We start from the raw sequence: 25219 nt of genomic DNA, 5'->3' as shown, positions 1-25219 counted from the left end.
CAGCCCACAGTACTTGGGCCTAAAAGCAATAAGGGTTGTGTGTCTATGGAAGATGTAGTGTTACAAACAATGTGATGACAAATGATGATTTAGAAATGGATTGCTCATCCTCAGTGACTAACACCTAACACCTGTCTAGAAGTTTTTCAGACAAAGAAATGTTTGAAGGCAAAGTACAGTACCTCTGATAAAACAAAATGTGAAAAAAAATTTTTTTTTAGAATTTAATATGTCAATATAATCCTTATGTCATCAGAGGATTAATAAGAGCAAGTTTTTGCTTGTCTTTCTAGTTGGATAGACATTTGTTTTAACTGGCATCACATCTACAGGATAAGACATCAATGCAGTATTGTGCATTGGAACATTTGGCTTTAGTACCTGTGTGTTGAGTAGACTCTTTATTAGATGTCTTTACTAGAGCATTTTTTATTTTATTTTTTAGCATTATGTGGAGTGTTCATACCTGCATTTAATGCTTTTGAGGTATTCTTACCAGCTGAGCTCCATACAACTTTTCCATTATGTTCTCTCCAACAAACTCACTTTATTTGAATCGACGTGACTATTTTCCATTTTAATATGAGAGTGTGAAAAGCCTTGGTTTTAGGAAACCTATGTTTCCAGAGAACTTTGTTTTACCCGGCTGTTTGAATTCCATGACTGTTCAAGCACAAACTGTGGATTGGAATGAAGTGGGTTTGAAGAACTCTCTTTGTTCTCCATATCCTGTGTCTGACCCACAGGTAAGCTGCCCCCCTCCCTTTCTCTCTCTACCTCTCTATCTCTCTCACCATTGCGTGGGCCAACTGTGGTGGGAAAGTGAAGGGGGGGCCAACACTAGGGTCATGAACCCCCCTCACAGTCAGGGGGATGACAGACCCTGCCAATGGAGTAGTAGCATTGAGAACCTGCGAACCATGGATTGGGCTTTTTCACATGGACTTAGCTTGTAGACTTGGAGGAATGTTGTGATGATGGCTGTAATCACTCACACTGTGCCTTTGTTACCTGGGCTGCTCACCTGTGTGGGGAGCCGGTTCCTCTCCAGACTCAAGCTCCATTCCAAAACGTAGTGAGCTGCCTCCAGAGGCAGAAATTTAAGGTATCATAGGCACGCTAGTGTCGTAATTGCTGGTTCAAAAGTTGGGTAGCTTAATTATGCTGCCTCCTGTGATAGCTCATTTTGGCAAAATTCAAAGGTATCATCGTTATGCTTCTCCGGTAAGGCAACACCATAATTCACTATGATTATAAAGCTAAAATGGGGAATGAATTGAGAGAAATTTTAATTATAAATATACATAGAATCCATTCAGTACTGAAAAGTATTCAAAAAAATGGTTAAACATAATAGAAAACTCACTATTTTACCCAAAATGTGTGTGCTTCGTATATTTATGGTCATTATATATCGCATCGTTCCTCTCGTGTCACTTGTATTGAAATAAAGTCACATCTTTAGCGCGTTTTGCATTAAGAGTGCTATCTGAATGACTTGTGAAGTTGCTGTCTATGTAGAGCTTTCCAAATCAGTCACTTATGAGGTTCCAGGACAGTTAGGAACCGTTCACACCAAACAGTCCATGCTATTTTTCAATTGTTTCCATTCAATATTGAAAAGTAGGTAAAAATCCAGTGCTCAAACCCCCTGCTCACGGGACAGATCGCCAAATATGTTTACTATTATTCCAAGGATTATATGAGCAAGCGAACTTGTGAAATGATGCGTGGAGTTGTCGCCTATTTAAAGCTCACCAAATCAGTCACTTATGAGGTTCACTGACAGTTAGGGGCTGTTCACACAAACATGTTTTTTCTTTGTTCTGTGCTGTTTTTCAGTTGTTTTTTCTATGTAAACATGCGATAGATGGACATCTTTGACCGTTGCGTTCGCAGACTCGCTGTTTTTTTTTTTTGTTTTTTTTGCGTCTCATGCACAAGTGCCACATTTTTAGACACTGTGTCAAGTTAAAAAGATCTTGTCTTCATACACCTGTGCTCTTTTCTATTTGTTTGGTGTAAACGACCCCTAAAGATGCTGCCATAGAAGGCTAATGTAGGCAGTGAGGCATGCTCACTAGGTTTTGGAACAGACCTTAAGGAAGCCATAGAGCTTCAATTGAGTTTATGGTCTGCTGAAAGGCACGACCAGGGATGAAAGCCTGTTACCCCCTGTGAAAAAAGAGAGAAAGAGCTAGGAGAAACCAAGAGGTAGCCAGAGAGAGTAATGAAATATAGATGTTTCCAACTTCAGCAGCAGGACGAAAGGGAAAGTGAGGTCTGTAGTTTTAAATGATCATTTTCTTTTTTGACATTCTCCAGCTCGCTTCTGAGCAGTCAGCAGCAAAGCCCTTCCTCTGGCCAACAGGAAGAATCAGCCAGTCCAGCCTGATTGCTTAATGACAGATGCCAGGCGAACAAAGAAGGCTCTGATAGCTTGCATAAATGAAAAGGTTTTTCTAGACCTGGATGGTCAGAGGAGGAACTGAAAGGAAAATGAGAGTGAGAGAATGGAAATAGAGAAGAGCTGATTTAGAGGTGTTTATTTGGTAGTTTGTTAGGCCCCTCTTGCAGTTTCCCACAGTTATGCACAGTAGCTCTTTATGGATTTTCTTTCAATTTTTTTCTTCAACCAGAACTTTCAGACAGTTGAATGAACAAGAGAAATGAAAATAATAATAATAATAATAATAATAATAATAATAATAATAATTACAACAACAAAAAAACCCACAAAAAAAAAAATATATATATATATATATATATATATATATATATATATATATATATATATATGAATTAAACAGAGGGACAAAGTGTTTGTATAAGACATAATTATGTATGGATTGCAGAGGAGGATCTTTACACAGCCTACAGTAGAAACATCTGGTCTTATTTAGGAGCGACTCTAGGTTTTGTAAAAACCACTAGTTGGTGAAAGAGGAGTGGAGAACTACAACCAAAGAACAGTCAAACCTATTTGCACTGGATTAAGCTTGGTTTTCATTACCTCAACCATCTCTGAGCACATTTTCTCAACTGAATTCCTACAACCAGCTCTCAGTTAATCTACTTTGAGGTATACATCATGCAATATTTAGAGCTTTTATATACCCAAGATAACACCTTCTTGAAGATACCTTCAGCCACCCTTGAAGATCAACCACATGCTGTACTTAACCACATAAAGCTGGCCCATCCTTAGTTATTAGGCTTAATGGTGTTTACGAGTGCTTAAGAAGCTGCCCTAATGAGTCTCATGAGTTACTGTAAGACATTAGAACCAGTCGGCTCCATTAGGGGCTGGGTGCAACTACCAGAGTGGCAGTCAAGTGGTTTATGTGGGCCCCAGCTGTGTGTTGTAATTGCTAGAGGTTCTGAATTCTTTCTCTGCCCTCACTTTCATCCCAGAGGTCTAGAAGCCCACAACACAACTGTTAATTGTGTGTCGTAATAACCATTGAATTAAAAGGCAATGTAAACATGCGGTGGTTCCGACAAAGTTGGTGGGATGTGAGACTCTAACATGCCAGCTGCCCATATTCTAAGGAGCTTTTCAGACGTGTTCTTGCATTTAAAAAGCAAATGGCACAACATACAGGGGCAGTGGTGGCTCAGTGGATAAGGCTCTGGGTTACTGGTCAGAAGGTTGGGGGTTCAAGCCCCAGCACTGCCAAGATGCCACTGTTGGGCCCTTGAGCAAGGCCCTTGACCCTATCTGCTCCAGGTGTGCTGTATCATGTCTAACCATGTACTCTGATCCCAGCATAGCTGGGATATGTGAAAAAAAAAAAAAAGAATGTTACTGTATATGTGCAAATGTGTGATAGATAAATAAATACAATAATTATTAAAATTTATAATTATACAGGTGTCCTGAGACGGTTGAAGTTCTTTAAACTTGACACAGCATCTACAAAAACATTCCTGCATAAGATGCTGAAAAAAACTTTTTTTCAACCTGGTCTCAAAGAATCACGTTACTATACTATACACGGCTCGTGGTTGCTTGAGCAATTGCATTTTTCATGAAACACATTTGCTTCTATTACACTATCGTTTAGGTTTAAGGTTTAGGGTAGGGAGGTAGGGTTTGTTGATTTACAACTCGATAGAGCATTAACATTAAAAACCTAATCTGTTTGGGAGAACATTTAACTAGCTTTTAGCGCCACACAGTTGGCATTTCACTTCGTAATTCACGCAATAAATATAATGTACCAACTTTTGCAAAACTTTGCCACATTCGTATAATTTTTTATGAGATATGGCTGTATTTTTAGTGTTTTTTATAATCAGGATATCAATACCTTGGACATTACTTTTTCTCAAATAACTATACACGAACACATATCACATATTTTGTCATCGTAATGATTAGTACCCAAGGAAAAACATTACTACGTTTTCCAGTGAGTGAGCCATGATTAAACATTGTAACGGAGGCCCCAGTATTCTGTAATGATTTTAGCATGTCCAAAGGTCCTCTCTTTAAAACAAATTGGGACTTCTCAAGTATTACAGATCCACTGCTGACTATCTAGAAACAGATTACACAAATAGCTTGAGGTGTTCCTGAGCTGTGGCTGCAATTGGCAGTCCATCTCTTGGCCCTGCAACACTCCCAAGTTCTCCATGTGAGGTCACCCTGACTCCCCCCACGAACCCCCCTCCCCCTTATCTGAGCTTGTGGAACCCTGAAGAGGAGGAGCAGGGCACAGGGTCAAAGTCTTTTCCTCTTTGGATCTCGGGGCTTGCTGGGAGAGGCTAGGCGAGAGAATGGCTACATTAGAGCCGAGGTTGGGGGTCAAGATTTTAATTCTGTTAAAGAACAGCTGGTTTGAGTTTCTCATCACGTCGGTCTCCCCTCCCTCTCCCCACAAATCCAGAGAGATGAAAAATTTGTTCAGAGGGGAACTAGTAAAATAAAAAAGGTTTACGGTCTGAAGCGCTTACCCCTACCCTGGTGTAGCATTAGACAGGAATGCAATAACGTCAGCATTTGGCCAGGTTCAGATTGAGTTAAAACAAGGAAGTCCTTTTTGTATTTCAGTGTCTAAACAAGCCATTGAAACTTAATTAAACGGCTTCAAGTTATGGAAAGGAAATATTCAACAATAGCTCAATCGAAATACTACCTTCCCAGTTTCGACTACCAAGTGTATTGTTGAAATACGAGTGGTGGTTTAAAGCTTAAGTGTGTAATTTCTGCGACACTCGTGTCACTAAAAGGAATTGCAAAAATAATCACTGTTTTCTAACAAATTCTAGAAAACTCCACCCGTCCTCCATTAGTTGTACAAATGAATAGTCCCACCCCAAACTCACCCCATTGGTCAAGCCAATGTTGCCGTGTCAGGCTGCTCAAACTAACAGGAATGTCTTGACACTTTTTGCTACACTTTTGGGGGAAATAAACCTACAAATGACTTACTTATAGTTGGGACTTCATATTATGCTGGGACTTTTTATGCTGGGACTTTTCATTCATTTACATGACAAGAAAATATATAAACACTCACTGAGCACTTTACACCTACTTATTCATGCTATTATCTAATCAGCTAATCATGACAGCAGTCAGTGCAATTTATAAAATCATACAGATACGGATCAGGAGCTTCAGTTAATGTTCACATCAACCATCAAGATGGGGAAAAAATTTGATCTCATTGATTTAGACCGTGGCATGATTGCTGGTGCCAGATGGGCTCGTTTGAGTACTTCTGTAACTGCTGATCTCCTGGGATTTTCACACACAACAGTCTCTAGAGTTTACTCAGAATGGTGCCAGAAGCAAAAAACATCCAGTGAGTGTCAGTTCTGCAGACAGAAGCACCTTGTTGATGAGAGAGGTCAACAGAGAATGGCCAAACTGGTTTGAGCTGACAGAAAATCTACAGTAACTCAGATAACCACTCTCTACAATTGTAGTGAGAAGAATTGCATCTCAGAATACACAACACGTCAAACACTGAGGCGGATGGGCTACAAAGCAAAAGACCACGTCGGGCACATTATTAGTACCATAGTGTTCCTAATAAAATGTTGAGTGATATATATATATATATATATATATATATATATATATATATATATATATATATATATATATATATATATACAGTTGTGCTCAAAAGTTTGCATACCCTTGGAGAATTGGTAATATATGTACCATTTTTAAAGAAAACATGAGTGAGCAGGCAAAACACATTTCTTTTATTTCTTATGGGATTCATATTCAACTGTAGGTTATAACAGAATGGCACAATCATAAAACAAAACATGGCAACAAAGAAACAAATGGAATGACCCCTGTCCAAAAGTCTGCATACCCTTAGTTCTTAATATGGTGTATTGCCCCCTTTGGCATCAATGACAGCATGCAGTCTTTTGTAATAGTTGTCTATGAGGCCCCAAATTCTTGCAGGTGGTATAGCTGCCCATTCGTCTTGGAAAAATGCCTCCAGGTCATGCAAAGTCTTTGGTCGTTATGCATGAACCGCACGTTTGAGATCTCCCCAGAGTGGCTCGATGATATTAAGGTCAGGAGACTGTGATGGCCACTCCAGAACCTTCACCTTTTTCTGCTGTAACCACTGGAGGGTCAGCTCAGCCTTGTGCTTAGGGTCATTGTCGTGCTGGAAAGTCCAAGAGTGTCCCATGTGCAGCTTTCGTGCAGAAGAATGCAAATTGTCTGCCAGTATTTTCTGATAACATGCTGCATTCATCTTGCCATCAATTTTCACAAGATTCCCCATGCCTTTAGAGCTCACACCCCCCCAAAACATAAGTGAGCCACCACCATGCTTCACAGTGGGGATGGTATTCTTTTCACTATAGGCCTTGTTGACTCCTCTCCAAACATAGCGCTTATGGTTGTGACCATAAAGCTCTATTTTGGTCTCGTCACTCCAAATTACAGTGTGCCAGAAGCTGTGAGGTGTGTCAAGGTATTGTCGGGCATATTGTAACCAGACTTTTTTGTGGCATTGGCGCAGTAAAGGCTTCTTTCTGGCAACTCGACCATGCAGCTCATTTTTGTTCAAGTATCGTCGTATTGTGCTCCTTGAAACAACCACACCGTCTTTTTCCAGAGCAGCCTGTATTTCTCCTGAGGTTACCTGTGGGTTTTTCTTTGTATCTCAAACAATTCTTCTGGCAGTTGTGACTGAAATCTTCCTTGGTCTACCTGACCTTGGCTTGGTATCAAGAGATCCCTGAATTTTCCACTTCTTCATAAGTGATTGAACAGTACTGACTGGCATTTTCAAGGCTTTGGATATCTTTTTATATCCTTTTCCACCTTTATAAAGTTCCATTACCTTGTTACGCAGGTCTTTTGACAGTTCTTTTCTGCTCCCCATGGCTCAGTATCTAGCCTGCTCAGTGCATCTATGTGAGAGCTAACAAACTCATTAACTATTTATACACAGACACTAATTGCAATTTAAAAAGCCACAGATGTGGGAAATTAACCTTTAATTGCCATTTAAACCTGTGTGTGTCACCTTGTGTGTCTGTAACAAGGCCAAACATTCAAGGGTATGTAAACGTTTGATCAGGGCCATTTGGGTGATTTCTGTTATCATTATGATTTAAAAAGGAGCCAAACAACTATGTGGTAATAAATGGCTTCATATGATCACTATCCTTAAATAAAATGCTTTTTTGCATGATCAGTCATAGTTTCAAAATCAATGCTAAAATTTCACAATTTCTTCCAGGGTATGCAAACTTTTGAGCACAACTGTATATATATATATATATATATATATATATATATATATATATATATATATATATATATATATACAGATGATTTTTGGAATGCCCAAGTCACCACCTGAAATTTCTTTGATTTAAATGTTCAAGCCCAGCTTACTAACATCAATGCAGGGGTACAGGGAGAGGGGAAGGCTGACTATAAATGGAAAACTAATAACAGATTTTCAGTCTGCTTTCTCCAAAAAGCTGGCCTCAGGCTGTGTTGGTGTGTGGCTCGGCAGCAATCAGAGGTCATAATTTCATTGGCGGTTAGCATCAGGTTCAATTTTTCTTGTACGTTACATTTACCAGAAAGTCTGGTTTGTGTTACTGTGAACACTGGCTGAATCGGCTCTTGAGCTGCAGAATCATTCTGCTTCTCCAAGAAGTGGAGACCCTGAAGGGGGTTCAGATGCTCTCATTATCCCACAGCTATCTCTTTGTTCAAGCACCACTCTGGACTAACTGACCTGACACGGAGAGAGAGGCCACTTCTGCCTTCCCAAAATGTACGCTGGCACACTGATCCTGTCCCAAATGATTTTATGTACCGGCAGATGTATATATCACAAGATACCCCTAGTGGTAGAGGCCAAATAGGTTGGACCACCAGTCCCCTGATGATGGTGTTTATTTTTATTAAGATTTAGCAGGTGTGGGGGGTTAGGGGCTGGAAGTGGTTGAGGGCTGATTTGAGCTTTCGGGAGAGAGCTTAGGCTTCAAATGGGAATTCCACAGTTGTTGACATTATTCACTTCATGGATTCAAGCTGCCAAATAGCACCCAATTTTGCACATGAAAACCATTCATCAAAGCTGTGTATTTTAATTAATCCCGGCTTACCATGTCCATCCTTTGTTTTTCTTTATCCAGGAGTGTGATCAGGTTCATATCGATGATGTGTCATCAGACGACAACGGCCAGGATCTAAGGTAAAGTTGGCACTTTATAGTACACATTTCTTAGTTTTGGGAGCCCTCAGCCCAGAGATATTGCTCAGAGGTTGCTTTTTCAAAGCTCTGGAGACTTCATTGAATTCTCTGTTATGTTTTATTTCAGTATCAACTTTGTCTCAGATGTTTATCCTAAAAATCTATTGGAGAAATACAAATAGATGCAAAGGAGAGTTGATATACAGAAAACGGACGTTCAGACTGAATGCATTCTTGCATTAAAAAAAGCAAGATGCAGCTCAACAAATGGAGCAGAATGCACACCGCATTTTTAAAAGTTTAAGTTCTTTGACTTGACATGCCATTTTAAAAATGCGGCACTCAATGCTTGAGAGCTGATAATGGTGCAAAAGTCAAAGACATCTGCATGTTTACAAAAAAAACATGCAGAAAGAAATACAATTGGAAAAACAGCAAAGAAGGATGCATTAATGCATTCAGTGTGAACAGCCCCTAAGAGTATAGACCTATAAAGATTATGTGGATAGTAAAGTGCGGATAATTTGAGAAATGTTTGAGTTTATATTGAAATTTCTGACTTCGGATAACCGACTTTGGTATTTGCAAATGTGTGAACAGTAAGAAGTCTCTGATCTCCTTTAAGTCTTATTGCTGTCTTGGAGAAGCAACTGAGATATTAAAAAAATTCATTTGTGATTTTTCTTAGCTCAATAGGTATTCTCTCTCCTTTCTGTTGGCACTCAATGCTTGAAAGCTGATAATGGCGCAAAAGTCAAAGACATCTGCATGTTTACAAAAAAAAACATGCAGAAAGAAATACAATTGGAAAAACAGCAAAGAAGTATGCATTAATGCATTCAGTGTGAACAGCCCCTAAGAGTATAGACCTATAAAAATTATGTGGATAGTAAAGTGCGGATAATTTGAGAAATGTTTGAGTTTATATTGAAATTTCTGACTTCGGATAACCGACTTTGGTATTTGCAAATGTGTGAACAGTGAGAAGTCTCTGATCTCCTTTAAGTCTTATTGCTGTCTTGGAGAAGCAACTGAGATATTAAAAAATTTCATTTGTGATTTTTCTTAGCTCAATAGGTATTCTCTCTCCTTTCTGTTCAGTACGTATAATTTTAGCACAGATGGATTTCATGCTGCTGCCACTAGTGCCAACCTGTGCCTGGCCACTGGCGTAAGAGGAGGTGTGGACTGGATGAGAAAGCTTGCCTTCCGCTACAGACGAGTAAAAGAAATTTACACCACCTATAAAAATAACGTTGGAGGTAATCCCCCAATAAACTGCTTTGCTAAAATTGCTGGGGAGGGGATGGTGTGTCGACATATGCACTCAGTTTTTCTAAAAACCTCTTATGCAGAACCACTTGGTCAGGGTAAATTTTAAAATTTCTGAAAGTATTTGCAGGTTGGTCCAACTCAAACAATGTTTCTGTTCATTTCAGGTCTGCTTGGTCCAGCCAAAAGGGAAGCCTGGTTGCAATTGCGAGCAGAAATTGAAGCCCTGACGGACTCCTGGTTAACACTGGCACTGAAAGCACTAACATTAATCCACTCAAGGTAGGCCTTAGCACAAGCAAATTATATAGAGCCCATCTCTGTTATACATAAATCAGCAAGAGGCATGAATAGTATTGGTGAGCTTTATACCTCAGTATCTCAAAAACACTTCTCTAGACTTAGCCACTTCATTATTTTGAAAGATAGCATTTTAGAGCACTGATTAAAGAATACTTCACCCAAAAATTTTGCCATAGTTTATTCACCCACATGTCATTTCAAACCTGTATGACTTTCTGATGCAGAACACAAAAAAGAGCTGTTTTGATGAATATCCCAGTCTGTCTTTTCAATACAAGGGCAGCCAATAATGACTCACTTTGAAGCTTAAAAATGACCCAAAAGTATCATAAAAGTAGTCAATCCGACTTGTGCGTCATATTCCAGGTCTTCTGAAGGCATGCGATAAGTTTTGAAATGTAAGTAATTTTTCAGTAAAAATCTGTTCTGCGTCATGAGCACTATGTGAGAAGCTCGTTCACAGAGACTCGCGTGTTCACTCTAGAACTTTTGCTTAGCGCTAAATACAAACCACGCTCAGTGAATGATCTTCTCTCATGCATTAATGAATGCACAACAGACGTCAAGATTTTCACTAAAAAATTACTTGCGTAAATTTCATCTTTATTTCAACATTTTCATTGTATGCCTTCAGCAGCCTTGAAATATGATGAAATTTTCATCTTAATTTTGACTTAATTTTTAACTTATACCTTCACTATGATGCAGATTTCTTCTTAAAGCTGAGGTATGTAACTGTAACTTTCGGGCAAGGCAGGACAGGCTGAAGACATGTACGGATGAGGATGAGACGATGATGAAGTGAGAACCCAAGTGCAGTTTTATTTTAGAAAGTGCAATAAATCCAAAAATGTGAATCCAAAACAAAACAAACATAAATGACTTGACTTGACATCATTACATCAACAATACTCGACAAAGGACTAGAGAGCATGATGGCTATAAATACACAGACTAGGTAAACTTAAAGTTAACAAGACAACCAATGAAAACACAAAACTGATAACAAGACAATGAAACATAAACCAATAACAAGACTAAACTAATAACAAGATAACAAGACTATAAACCAATCAGAAAAAGACACATGAACAAGAGGGAGCCAGGTTAATCACATGACTAGAAAAGGAAGTGAACTAATTTCAAAATAAAAAACCTGAAAACACGAACAAAAACACATTTAAACATGACATATCCCCCCCACAAGGGGCGGCTCCCGACACCCAAACATAAACAAACAATAGAGTTCAATAGGGAGCTGGGGGGGGGGGGTCCTTGAGACATGGCCTGACGAGACAGGACATAGAGCATGGCCTGGCGAAACAGAACGTGGAGTAGGAGACCAGGGCAGAGCTGGTGGTGGGTTTGGGGGCAGCTCCAGGAAGGGAGCGGGGACCACAGAGCAGGGACAGTGTCAGGAGTCCTGGGAGGTGGCCACAAGACAGGAACAGGTCAGGAGGCCTGGGAGGTGGCCACGGGGCAGAGGGGACAGAGTTCTGGGCTGCGGCCGCTGGACAGGGTTCAGGAGGGAGCGGCTCAGAAGGCTGAGCCATGGAAGACTCCGTGGCCATGAACACTGGCAGTGACAGGGGAACGGCCTCTGTGGCCATGAACACTGGCAGTGATAGGGGAATGGCCTCCATGGCCATGAACACTGGCAGTGACTGGGGAACAACCTCCGTGGTTGTGAGCACGGGCAGTGCCTGGGGAGAAGGAGCCCTTCTTCTCTTCCACTTTCAGACGCCCATGAGCACAGCTGTGGGAGAATCAGAAGGCGGAGTCATGGGAGGTTCAAGGGGCGGAGCCATGGGAGGCATGATGAAGGAAGTCTCCAGGACTACCAAGGCTGGGGAGAAAGTGGTCTCCGTTGAAGGGAGCTCGGAGACCACTTGAGCCATAGTGGCCCCCCAAAAAAATTCCTCTAGGGCTGGAGCTAGCTCTGGGATGGACGAGGCTTGCAACACTGGCTTTGGGATGGTTGAGGCTTGCAATGCTGGCTCTGGGACGGACAAGGCCTGCAACGCTGGCTCTGGGATGGAAAAGGCTTCAAGAACTGGCTCGTTGACCATGGCAGGCATGGGTGTTGGCTCATTGCCCATGGCAGGCGTGGGCTTTGGCTCGTTGACCATGGCAGGCATGGGCATTGGCTCGTGGACCATGGTGGCCATGACAAACTAACTGTTGCCCCCAGCTCTTGACAGAACTCTGCCCAAAAACATGACACAAACTGGGAGCCTTTGTCAGAAACCACGTTGACCGGGAGGCCATGAATACAGAAAACGTGATTTATGACTGCTACCTCTGTCTCCCTCGCTGAAGGTAATTTGGGGAGGGGAGTGAAATGACCCGCCTTCGAGAACTGGTCCACTACAGTCAAAACGACTGTATTGCCATGGGAGGGGGGGAGACCAGTTACAAAATCCATGGCCCACTTCTGCCCACGGGGACCAACTAAAGTCAGTGCGCGTGGAGATCAGTCAGCAGCGCAGGGAGTTGGCTAAAGTTGCAAATAAATCTCCGGTAAAAGTTGGCGAAACCCAGAAACCTCTGCAATGTCTTGCGAGAATCTGGGGTTGGCCACTCAGTGACGGCTTTTACCTTAACCAGGTCCATACGTACTCCCTCAGATGAAACAATGAACCCCAAGAACGGAACCGACTGTGTATGAAAAGCGCACCTCTCCACCTTGACAAACACCCGGTTCTCTAACAGCCGCTGAAGCACCTGCCTGATGTGCCGCACAATGGTCCTGCATATTCTTGGGAGAAGATCAGAATATCATCAAGATAAACAAAGACAAAACAATCGACCATGTCACTAAGCACGTCATTCATAAGCCCCTGGAAGATGGCGGGGGCATTGACCAATCCGAAAGACATAATCAAATATTCAATGTGCCCCCTATGAGTGTTAAATACCATCTTCCACTCATCCCCCTTCCTGTTACGAACCAGGTGGTAAGCACTGCGTAAGTCCAACTTTGTAAAGACAGACGCCCCCTGCAAGTGTTCGAAGGCTGAGGACATCAACGGCAACAGCGAACAGTAACAGTGAACAATAAACTGGCAAAGAAAGAGGGGAAACACAAGGAATAAGTAGGGAGTACAGTCAGAGGGAAGCAGGTGGAAGCGGGCATGTAATTCATCACCGTGATTAACATCTCCCCGGGACCGATCAGCATTCCCATGGAAACACAGATCACGCATGCCGGCTCCACCTGTGAGAAATGAGGGAGAGAAAAACAAGCAACAGAGTGAGCCGGCACGCATGCCGGAACTGTGACACTATCTCTTTGTCTGACCAACGGTGTATTCAGAAAGCTGTTTTTAAAACAAAGTGTTATTTTTGCAATTCCATTTGGTGCAGAAATTACATATTCATGTTCATTTGCATTGTATGGCTTCAGAAGACATGGAATATGATGCACAATTACTTGATTTCTTTTAAAGGGGGCATTTACACTTGGTCACTTCATGCGTTTTTGATTGATCGGATTGCTATCCAACTGAATAAGCACATTCCATTTACACTTGGCCATGTAAATCTGTCTCTGCCAAACAGATATAAATTTCCCACGCTATATTCAACTAAACAGAGTTCACTTCTGTGATTATGCTAATGCCAGGCAAGGCATTTAAATTTATTATTTGATTCCAAGTGACTATGCCCAGTGCATGTGTGTGTGTCTGTGTGTGCATGCTGTGTATTTTTCCCCTCGGGGCTTGTCATAGGTAAGATATGTCCATGCGCGTCATCTGCTCTCATTGTCATTGTTTAAGTTTAGTCTGCAATCTGCATCAAATAAATGAAGTAAAAAGTTCTGTCACTCTTATAACGTGCATCTGTTTCTTAAATTGGCATTATTTTTGCATGATGTGACCCCTATGCAAATACTCGGTAGCACCTATTATGTTTCACATTTCCCATATGCTAACGTAGCACTGTTTGGGTGGAATAGAGTTTACATTTGTAGCTTGAACAGCCAGATGCATTTACACTTGACCATATTTTGAATGAAATGCATCTCAGACCACCTCCGGAGTGATCAGATTTATATATGTTTTGGAGGGCATTTACACATGGCCTTTTCATGCTCGGATTGCTATCCAATGAGTAAAAAACAGAGCTGACAAAATTAATGCATTAACGCATGCGATTAATTAAAAAGTTTAACGCATACATTTTTCTTAATTGCAATTAATGCATTTAACGTTAATAAAGCATGAACCAGCAAAAACTCTGGTGAGACTAGAGCGGAACCTTTGTGATGTGTGCTCCCGGAGTCATTACACTGATGGACACACCATAACACACAGAGCAGCAATGGGAAAAGGTCTCTTAACACTATTTGTATGTACAAAACAAACCCATATGGGATTTGTGACAGAAAGCAAGTGCTTTGCAGCCTCTATAAGGCACAATTTAAATACTACAGAAGCAGGTTAAGTCTTAACTATAACCAAAATGCAGAATGAGACGTTTTTGTCTGCAGCACTTTTTATTTGGAGATCAAAGCTGCACTTGATGCTGGCATTGACATGTTCAAGCAAATCATGTAGCAAAGCGGGTAGCCACATTCTCCCGGGTGATTAATATTGTGGAGGATGAGAGTTTAAGAGATTTAATGCCCATTGCAATGCATATGCAACCAATGGGGAAACTAGTTCTTTCAATTAGTCAACCTCCCACTTAGACTTTGGGAAATGTTTAATGTTACTTAAATTGGTGCTATTTTAGTGCACTTCTATCTTTATACTGTGGAAGGCTTTGTTTGGAAAATGTCAATTAAGCATTATATTGTTGCATATAGTTTTGCTTTCATTCCTAAAAAGGAAATAAATGCATTTTGACAAGAAAATAATTAAAAATAGTCCAATTTCAGCACTTTCTAAATCTGTGATAAATCATGATTAACTATGAAAGATTATGCGATTAATCACGATTAAATATTTTAATCGACTGACAGCACTAGTAAAAACACATGAAGTGACCAAGTATAAATAACACTTTTGATATTTTGGGTCCTTTTTTAAGCTTTAAAATGAGTCACTATCAACTGCTATTGAATTAAAAGACAGATAAAAAATATCATTTTATGTTCCACATAAAGTCAAACGGGTTTGAAACAATATGAGGGTGAGTAAAGTATGACAGAATTATAATTTATGGGTGAAATCATTTGCAAACAATTGAAGATCCATTAATCACAACAAAATTGCCTGGTGTGTTTTTGATCATCTTGTCATTTGTAAAGCCCCTGTTATTCTTGTCCATCCTCCTGCACTTTAGCTTGACAGAATTTACCTTTCAATTACAGGTCAAACTGTGTGAACATCTTAGTGACCACAACACAGCTTATACCTGCCCTTGCCAAGGTCCTCCTCTATGGCCTGGGAGTAGTATTTCCAATTGAAAACATTTATAGCGCCACAAAAATAGGTAAGTGTTGTGATGTTGGCAGCAATACTAACTACTGTACATGTGTGTGTCTGGGTCCTGAGAATGGACTCTTCATGTGGGCTATTGGAGTGTGGCCGTAATTACTGTGATATTATGTGTAAACAGCGTGAGACACATGGCATGGGATTGGGTTAGGCCGCAGAAGTGGCGGACACACGAGAGGGTTGATGTTCAGGAAGAGGCCTAATCAGGCTGAGATTATTTTCTTGGAGCTCAGCCTGAACTGGGCCTCTACTTTTCAGGTCTACATATGAAAGCACTTCGGCAAATTTATGTCATTCCACTTTCTTCTTGGCCTCCACTTTTTTAAATGCAAAATAAACACCAACCTTCACTTTGGGACTTAGTCAACCAAATGCACCACTTGCACAAGATCGCGTGGTTGTGAGCACCATGCCTCACAAACTGGCATTTGCATGTGAGGCTGATTTAGCTTGTTAAACTCCATTTGTCCCAGATCCTGGGAGGAATAAGACACACTTAATGCTTTTCAGACAGCCTTTATCTGGGCATCGATCTTATCGAATCTCCAAGCCAAGGCAAAGTGTTTACACTGCGTAATTTTGTGTAACTTATTGCGTATTTAAAGAGCCCTCACAAGGGCTGGGTCATGGATGTAACTTCCATGCTTTCCACAGCACTAAACCTGTTTCTCCTCTCCCCAGGAAAAGAGAGCTGCTTTGAGAGAGTTATTCAGAGGTTTGGGAGGAAAGTTGTTTATGTGGTGGTGGGGGATGGCGTGGAGGAGGAGCAAGGCTCGAAAAAGGTATGAACTCTATACCTTTTTTGTTTGTTTTTTCCTTTAAACCTTCAATTTTTTTAGTCTGTTCCCTGAAAATGAATCTAACATTGTAATCAGCTCAACTACCCTGACAGCTCAAATGTAAAGGCAGGCAAGATGACATAATTACATGTCCCTGCCTTCGACTATGCCATTTTATTGTGTGTAATGCAAGACAAGTCCTCTCAGGCATGTTAGAGGGACCAGCTCATAAATATAGCATGCATTTAAGAGGCGTAAATAATTGTTCGATATGTTTAGGATATTTAGTGCAATGACAAGCATTGAGGAATGACGAACAGAGATATTTGGGCAAGCACTCATTGTTGTTCCCCACCTTTTGTTGTTCAAACAAGAAGATTTATATTACCTGCTGTTTGTTGATGAGAAGCGTGTATTCAGAATGCCTGCCAAGTTTTTATGTAAACCCAGTGCCATAGGTATAAACCACAGAACCTTAAATTATTAAGTAATTAATTATCGAGGAAAACTGGCATGTTGTTCAGACAAGTTAGAAATAGACACATAAGAATGAAAGAGTGTTAACACCAGTCTTTATTATATCGTGCCAAGTGATTAGTTCCATGTTTTAAATTAATCATGCAAGGAATGCGAACAGAGGAAGTTTAGAGAGGGCAAAGCTGCTCGTCAGTTTTACATGTCAGTCCCCATTTCCTCTGAGACTGAGGCCTTTAGTGTTTAGTTGCAGAACAGGAGATTTTAATAAGTCCTTGGCACTTTACAGAGTGCAATGTTGAAACCCGGGCAAATCTGGCTTGATATAAAATGGCACAGTTTTGTCAGATACAAGACGGGTGTCAAAGGGTGACTTTGTATGAAACCAGCAAAGCAAAGTCAAACCTTTGTATGTATTTTTTTTTCATCCTCTTGAAAGAATCCCAGAAAACAATTCCCCTAGTTAATAACTCGACGAGGCAAAGGCAGATAACATCTCTGGCTTTTAAAGTTAAAAGCAAAGACAATTTACAAAACAAAATAAAAGAGTCTTTTAAGGGTCAGTGATAACTTCTCTAAGTGGAACATATGCCTGAGAGAGGCTTTACCTTTGATAAGACTCAGTAATGGTTTGTGTGTAGAGGACTCAGAGCTGACAAGCTTCTTTCATTCCGACAGAATCATATTTCCCTCTGGCCTCTCCCAGGAACAATGCCTCATTTGCAGTGTTGTCTCCAGCTAAGTTTGTGCAGAGGTGCTGTATATACTGTAAAGTGCCTTTAATAGTTATTTCCCACCAGGCCTTTATATGATGTCCTGAGAAGAAGCAAACCTTTCACACCATAACACTAGATTCATTTTTCTAATGGGACTTACCTACTTTTTAAAAGATTCTTAAAGTTTTAATGAAAAATTCAAAATGTCAGAATAAAATATAATGACATATTTTTATAACTACAGCGCCTAAGTGCAACTATCAACATTTTAACATGCACTGAAACACTGATTTTTTTTTTCTAATGGGTTTTCCCTTATTAAACTTCTCAAAAGATTCTTAGTTTTATGACAAGTGAAAATTGTAAGAATACAATTTTACATAATAAATGTGGACATATTTTTTTTAACAATCAAAATTTTATCTCACACTGTAGTACCAGATGCCTTATTCTTATGGGCCTCCCCCATGGCCTCTTTCTTAAACTTCTAAAAATGTCCTAAAGTGCAAAATATCAGATAAAGATTTTTCATAATAAATGGAAGGGCATATATATATATATATATATATATATATATATATATATATATAAAGTTGCCATTTGGATTTAAATAAGCAGATACTTAAGAGCCTATGATTGGATCATTATTGCTGTGATTAATATGTTTCAGCTGGCAACAATTCTTTTAACCCTAACTGATACAGTGTGTAGCTTCTCGTTTCTTAAACAACCGTGTCGGAAGATGTATCCCGGGGTTGTGGAAAAGATGTTACTGTGTTTCAAAAGGGGCAAATTATTGGCTTGCATCAAGCAAAGAAAACAACTGAGGAGATTGCTGAAATCACTGGAATTGCGTTAAGAACTGTCCAACGCATTATTAAAACCTGAAAGGATCGTAGTGAACCGTCAGCTTCGTGGAAGAAATGTGATTGGAAAAAAATCTTGAATGATCATGATTAGAGATCACTAAAACACTTGAAGTCACATTGTAAAAAAATCGACAGTAGAACTCATGGCTGTGTTTAATAGTGAAAGTAAAAGCATTTCCACACGCACAATGAGACTTACAGAATTGGAACTAAACAGCTGTGTGGCCACAAGAAAGCCACTTGTTAGTGAGGCTAATCGGAAAAAACAACTCCAATTTGCTAGGGAGCGTAAAGATTGGACTGTGGAGCAATGGAAAAAGGTCATGTGGTCTGATGAGTCCAGATTTACCCTATTCCAAAGCGATGGGCACGTCAGGGTAAGAAGGGAAGCGCATGAAGCGATGCACCCGTCATGCATGGTGCCCACTGTACAAGCCTCTGGAGGCAGTTTTATGATCTGGGATTGCTTCAGTTGGTCAAGTCTAGTCTCAGCAACATTATGCAGCAATAAAATGAAGTCAGCTGACTACCTGAATGTACTGAATGACCAGGATATCCCATCAATGGATTTTTACTTCCCTGACGGCAAGGTCATATTTCAGGATGACAATGCCAAGATTCATTGGGCTCAAGTTGCGAAAGAGTGGTTCAGGGAGCATGAGGAATCATTTTCAAGGCAGTTCAACGAAACATTAGAGTATGCATCTTTATTTGGCCAGGCAGTATATATATATATATATATATATATATATATATATATATATATATATATATATATATATATTTATTTATTTATTCATTTATTTATTTATAATTTATGGATGATTCTCACGATCCTGCCAAAAAAATTCCTGATCCTATTTTACCACAAAAAAATAAAAATAAAAAAATAATCTGTATTTTTCCAATAGAAAATTAAACCTATTTTAGGGGCAATTTTTAACATTGTGACATACAATTTTATGACAGATTTTTGCCCAATTCTCATTACCGCGGTGGAAAAAAGATGGTTATTACGATATTCTCATTACCGCAATGTGAATATATATTTAAAATGTAAAGTTTTTATACATCATAGTGGAACTTACTTGGTACTGCCTTTCATTTTCTCAGATTTTAATTTAGAAAATTATTGTACAACAGCATCTTTTTTTATTGTAATACAGTAAAAACGACTGCATTACGGTAATGAGAATCATCATTGAAAACAACGGGAATAGTATTTATTTTCCATTAAATATGACAAGAACATTTTCTTGACAGGATTCAATTATTTTATTTTAATATTTATATTATTATAATATTTATTTTTGTTTAATAAAATATGAATAATATGGCACAGAAACATCTGTATTTTCTCAATGGTATGGTGCCACTAGTTTTAAAAAATTTGTGTGATGTTATGGGCCATTGAGGATGTTCAGACACCACTCGTGTCATGGGCATGATTGTTTTTCAAAGTGAAGTGTTCATTGGAGCAATTGTGTTTGCTTTCTCCTTTCTTTAATTTCAAACAATCTCTCTCTCTCTTTGTGTGTCTCTCCAGCACAACATGCCTTTCTGGAGGATCTCTAGTCACTCTGACCTTATGGCCCTGCACCACGCTCTGGATCTGGAGTACTTGTAGCACTATGACAGCCGTACCTTCCAGCCCCACTTCGGCTCTATCGCCCGGCCTGTGCGCAGGCCCTGAAGATCCACACCCCACACCATCATCAGCATCGCCAGCCCGCTGTGTCGCCCAAGTGTCTGCGTTCCAATAGTACCAGACCCCCCTAAAAAATTTCATATAACGTAGAGCGAGCAAAACCTAAGCGACACACTCTGCGTGTTGACATATGGCTGCAATTCGTCTTAACCTTAAACCTTTTCGAAGTGGAGGAGAGTGAATTTATGGCGCTGCAGCTGCTGGCCCTGGTTACTGTGAATTGGCTTTTTTCTAAAGCCATCAAAATGTTTTACAGCCCTGTCTGTGCGGGGGACTTGGCATGGGTTCACACCTGTGACAAAAACTGAGCTACCGATACCTTTGGAACTTAGCGGGAGTCCGATACCTCTGCGACTCGGTGTAATCTTCCTCTCTGTTTTGTGTCTTTATGTCTCCGTCTGTCTCAACCAATGGTACAAAGACAGTAGGGCGTGGCCCCATCGTTTTTCATGTTCCGCCAGCCCTGGTTTGATAACCATTGCCCTTGATGTCCTGCGCTTCTTATTTATAATCTGAGACTTTGTGGAGCGGCACTGGCCTAAAAAGGCACCTGATTTGAGTGACTTGTGCCTTTTCACATGACAAAGTACTTTGATTCCACTACACCAAGAAGTTTTAATGGAGGAAAATGGATTTTCTAGTAATTTAAGGAAAAACTTTATTTACATTGCGGAGACAATCGTGTACAGAAGACATTTTGTGTGTGTGTAAATTTGTAATCACTGGACTATTCCTTCCTATATTGATTAAGGTACATGCTGTGGAAAGGTGGCAATGTGTTTTTCTTTTTCAAGGAAGTACATAAAGGCATTAGCACACAGTAGCTTGTGTAAAGCCTGAAAGTGTTGATGTGTTCATGGTTTCATTCAATAAATAAATGTAGATAATGGATTTTTTGTTTTGTCATGACCAAAAGCATGGATGTCAAGTGTCAATACTTTCTTGTTTTCTTCAGTGATGATTGTTTTTCTCCTTTGTACCCTTTCCTTTCTCAAAGTCATTGAGAGATTGTGTCCGAATAGAGACGCAAGAATCTCTCCACAATGAAAACTGTCTTGGTTGGGATTTCATATAAGACTGATTTCTAGAGTGTTCACAGTCCCAAAGGTAGCTCACAACACAAACTCCAAGGAAGAACCATCAAGGATTACATAAGCAACTTAATAATAAATATGCGTTAAGAACTTAATTATCTGAATGTCAAGCTTCAAACTGAGTGTAAATGTCTGTATCCCCAATACTATCTCCTGCCTGGAGCTGGGCATTAACCCTTAACAGGCATTTAAAACAAGCTTAAAATAGGTTTTATTATCTTTTGTACCAGCGCTAAACAGAAATTATTGTACAGCCAGTGTAATTTTGTATGAAGTAGTCTTTTTATTTTTATTTTGAAATGTGTTCTGTGTCCACTCGGAAATCGCTGTAGTCATTATGCGTATTGATAGTGCTTAGGTAACTGTGGACAGGGAAACTAGCTCTTTGACTTTAAGAAAGAAAGCCACTACTCACTGACACGAGCACACTTATGCACCTACACGCACACACAGTGGAGATGAGAACATACAAGTGCTATTGACTGTGAATTTCTCCAGCTAACTCGATCTGTTTTTAATTTTCCCTCCCGGCACATGATGTTGATCGGCTCCTGCAGGTGAAATCTTCTTCTCTAGCTTAGTTTTTCTCACCACATTTACAATTTCACCCCTCTTATTGCATCCCCCCTCACCCCACCTACGCTCTCCACCCCCCATATTGGGGAATCACGTTTTGCTGCTAGAACACGGTAACAGTAGACATGGGAAATGTTTTCTGGGTTTAACACAGCAAGCTTTTAAAAATAAATAAATAAATAAATGTTGCAATCATAATGCAAACTGGAAATAATGTACAATATGTGGGCCTCATGGTGAAACACAGTTTGTTGTGTCTGAAAAAAAAAAAAAAAATAAGTGTACAGATTTTTTTGACATTATTATTTGATTGTTTAAATTAATAAAAACTGATTTGTGAACTGTTACCAACATTTTTTTCCTTTGTGCAAGTGATTGAAATGGTGGCTCTGCAATTTTCTGCTATGAAGGTTTTATTTATTGAGTGTTTGGTCTTGTGACCAAATGCCCCTAAAAGAAGGTGCTTTAGCTATTTTTATGGAGGGAAAACTTGCTTATATCAATATAGAGGATCGACTGATGTTTGTTTTAATATCATTATATTAACATTTTACAAACACACACACACACACACACACACACACACAAAGAATCATATATAAGTTGTTTTAAATCTGTTTGGATGGAAATGTGGATTCTGTGTGGCCTTATATGTTGTTAGGTGGTCTGCGATTCAGCAATTCAACTTTTGACGGATTCTCAGACAACATGTCATGTGTTGCACTTTTGTTTAAAACATCATAACTGATGTAATGCTATATAAAGTTCTCCTTTCCTCTGCTCTCTGTACAAAGTAGATCATTGAGTGGGATTTTAAAGTGTACATTTAAAACCAATGTGTTCAGTTTGCATGTAAAGACAGGAAACAGGAAATCTGTAGCCTTTCTGTATTTTTATTAATCATTTTGTCTGGTTGCCATGTCTAGTGGCTCTTCGTAACATATAGGAATCCTGCAGTCAAAGACCTTGTACTGTGTTAACAACCACAGTCATTCATTTTAGGGACTTGTGCCACAAGATATGATGGATATATATTGCTGCAGTCTAAAATTATCACAGTAACACATTGCAAGTGTGATGACTGACAGAAAAACTGCGTGCACATTAAGTGTTTTTGTGTGTTTTTATTCTTCAACATCAAGATATTTGGTTTACGAATGTCTTAGTTGTAACTGGTCATTATTTCTTTTACATTAATTTTACAGTAAATGGTTATGCAGTGTGACAAATGAGTTTTTCAAAGTAAAAATATTGCATGTAGTCGCTCAATTCATAAGAAATCATAAAAGCTTTATGCAAAATAATAATACAATAATTATTAAAATGCTGTTTGAAATAGTTTTAGCTAGAGTACAGCATGTCAACTTTCCTAAAGCATTTAATATCCCCAAAACTGCCCATTTCTTTTTGTTCAGGAAAGCTAGGCATTATTAACTGCTGTCTAATTATACTTTTTTTTATAACAATGCAAAAAGAAGCTCTGATTTTTTGCTTTAGCAATGTCTGAATTCAGAGGTGAGGAATGAGCAATAAGCATATTACACGGCCACCACAGATTTGTCAGTCGGGCCATTTGTATTATTCTTGGGCAAAGTTGAGCAAGGTGAAACCGTCTCTTAATTGTGATTTTTCTTTGCAGCATTGCCAAATGCTTCCAATAACAGCTCCTCACAAATGTTTCCCTCAGTCTCTGTGTGTTTTTCTAAATGCACAGCTCAGCCACTTGCAGTTGGGAGTTGAGTTGGTTTATATAACACATGAAAAATATTTATGAAGCTGATTTTATGAGATGGCCAAAATGAAGATGTAACAGGAGACTGGCAGAGGAATAGAGGCTTTTCTGCAAGAAGGGCTCTGAAGAATTAAGCATTCATGGAATCTTATTTTAGACAGATCCGTTCTTTAAAATTGAAGGCAATTATGTTTTCAGATGGCATCTAAGCGATATTCCAGGGGACTCAAAGGCAGCCAGGAGCAGCAGATACTGTAGGGTTGTTATCCATGGAATGTAACAAAACAATACAGCTTTTCCCACTTCTCAGCAACTGAAAGACAAAATACAGTCTTTTGTTCCCTATGATTTCCTATCTTCTGTCTGCGCCACTACTACAGTTTGTTCTTTCTTTCTTTTTCTTCCTTTCTTTTTTCTTTCTTTTTGCATTTGCTTTCCTTCCTTCCTTCCTTGCTTCCTTCTTTCTTTCTTTCTTTCTTTCTTTCTTATTGTCTTTCTTATTTTCTTTATATTTTATTCTTTTGTCTTTCTTTTTTTTCCTTCTTTCCTTCATTCCTGTCTTTCTTTTTGCTTTTCTCTCCTTTCCTTCCTTTTGCTTTTTCCTTCTTTACCTCATTCCTTCTTTCCTTCCCTCCTGTCTTAATTTTCCCTTCCTTCCTTCTTTCCTCATCTGTCTTCTTTCTTTCTTTCTTTCTTTCTTTCTTTTTGTCCTTTTTCTGCCCTTATTGCAGCAAAATATGCCCACTGTCACATTGAAAAGAATATCTGCCACCTTTTTAATGCTGTTTTTTTTTTCTTGAAGATTAAATAAATTTCATGCAGATTCACATAGAAAGAGCCACTTCTAGTGCATCGTAACTGAACTAATATTATATTACATACATATCAAACATTAAAAACTTGTTCCGTATGAGTTACTTTACAACCAGAGGGTCTATTAAAAAGCCCTTGTTCCCCCCAGATGTGGTAGCTAATGTGTTTCAAGCTGAGGGAGTTCATTCTGTCTTGTACACTGCAGACAGGAGAGAGAGAGAGAGAGAGAGAGAGAGAGAGAGAGAGTAATAAAGAACTTGCACTGTACATTCCTCCATCTGTTCTCCAACAGTAACATTATGAAACTACATAAGTCAGTGGTGCCTGTCATTTTACTGCCATTGCCTTTAATTATGATGTTTGCTTTTGGGAAAGGAAAAACACATTTGAAGTTATTGTTGCCTCTCTTCATGGTGCGTTTTGGACAGGGCGATTTAGTGCTCAGAGTAAAGACTCACTTAAACCCTCCCATAGAGAGACCCATCCTGCCATTACAATTATATGCCTTACTGCTAAACTGGGACTTTTTGTTTGTTTGATTGTTTTTATTGTGTGTGTGTGTGTGTGTGTGTGTGTGTGTGTGTTGGGGGGGGGGGGACTTTAAAGTACTTTAAGGACCTTCACTGCAATCTGCAGCAAATGCCATTTACAATCGGGGTCCAAAAATCTTAGACCACATTGAACATTTACGATTCAAAATCTAATTTAAACCTGGAAATAAACAGTAGGTTTTAGGA

General features: G+C 39.4%; 1 protein-coding gene across 8 annotated transcripts in view; it reads left to right on the top strand.

The window, feature by feature from the left end:
• Positions 1–22450, top strand: part of eya1 (EYA transcriptional coactivator and phosphatase 1) — a 68418-nt gene extending 45968 nt beyond the window's left edge. For all 8 annotated transcript variants that reach the window (XM_051683089.1, XM_051683088.1, XM_051683086.1 and 5 more), the window contains 6 exons: positions 8644–8702; positions 9804–9964; positions 10142–10256; positions 15595–15716; positions 16403–16503; positions 20106–22450. In XM_051683089.1, coding sequence (XP_051539049.1) covers positions 8644–8702; positions 9804–9964; positions 10142–10256; positions 15595–15716; positions 16403–16503; positions 20106–20186 — 639 coding nt within the window. In that variant the 3' untranslated portion in view covers positions 20187–22450. The remainder of the gene's footprint in view (positions 1–8643; positions 8703–9803; positions 9965–10141; positions 10257–15594; positions 15717–16402; positions 16504–20105) is intronic.
• Positions 22451–25219: the final 2769 nt, after the last annotated feature.

This window comes from Myxocyprinus asiaticus, chromosome 41 (assembly GCF_019703515.2).
Source record: "Myxocyprinus asiaticus isolate MX2 ecotype Aquarium Trade chromosome 41, UBuf_Myxa_2, whole genome shotgun sequence".
Taxonomy (NCBI): domain Eukaryota; kingdom Metazoa; phylum Chordata; class Actinopteri; order Cypriniformes; family Catostomidae; genus Myxocyprinus; species Myxocyprinus asiaticus.
This window is presented reverse-complemented; position numbering and strand designations above follow the sequence as displayed.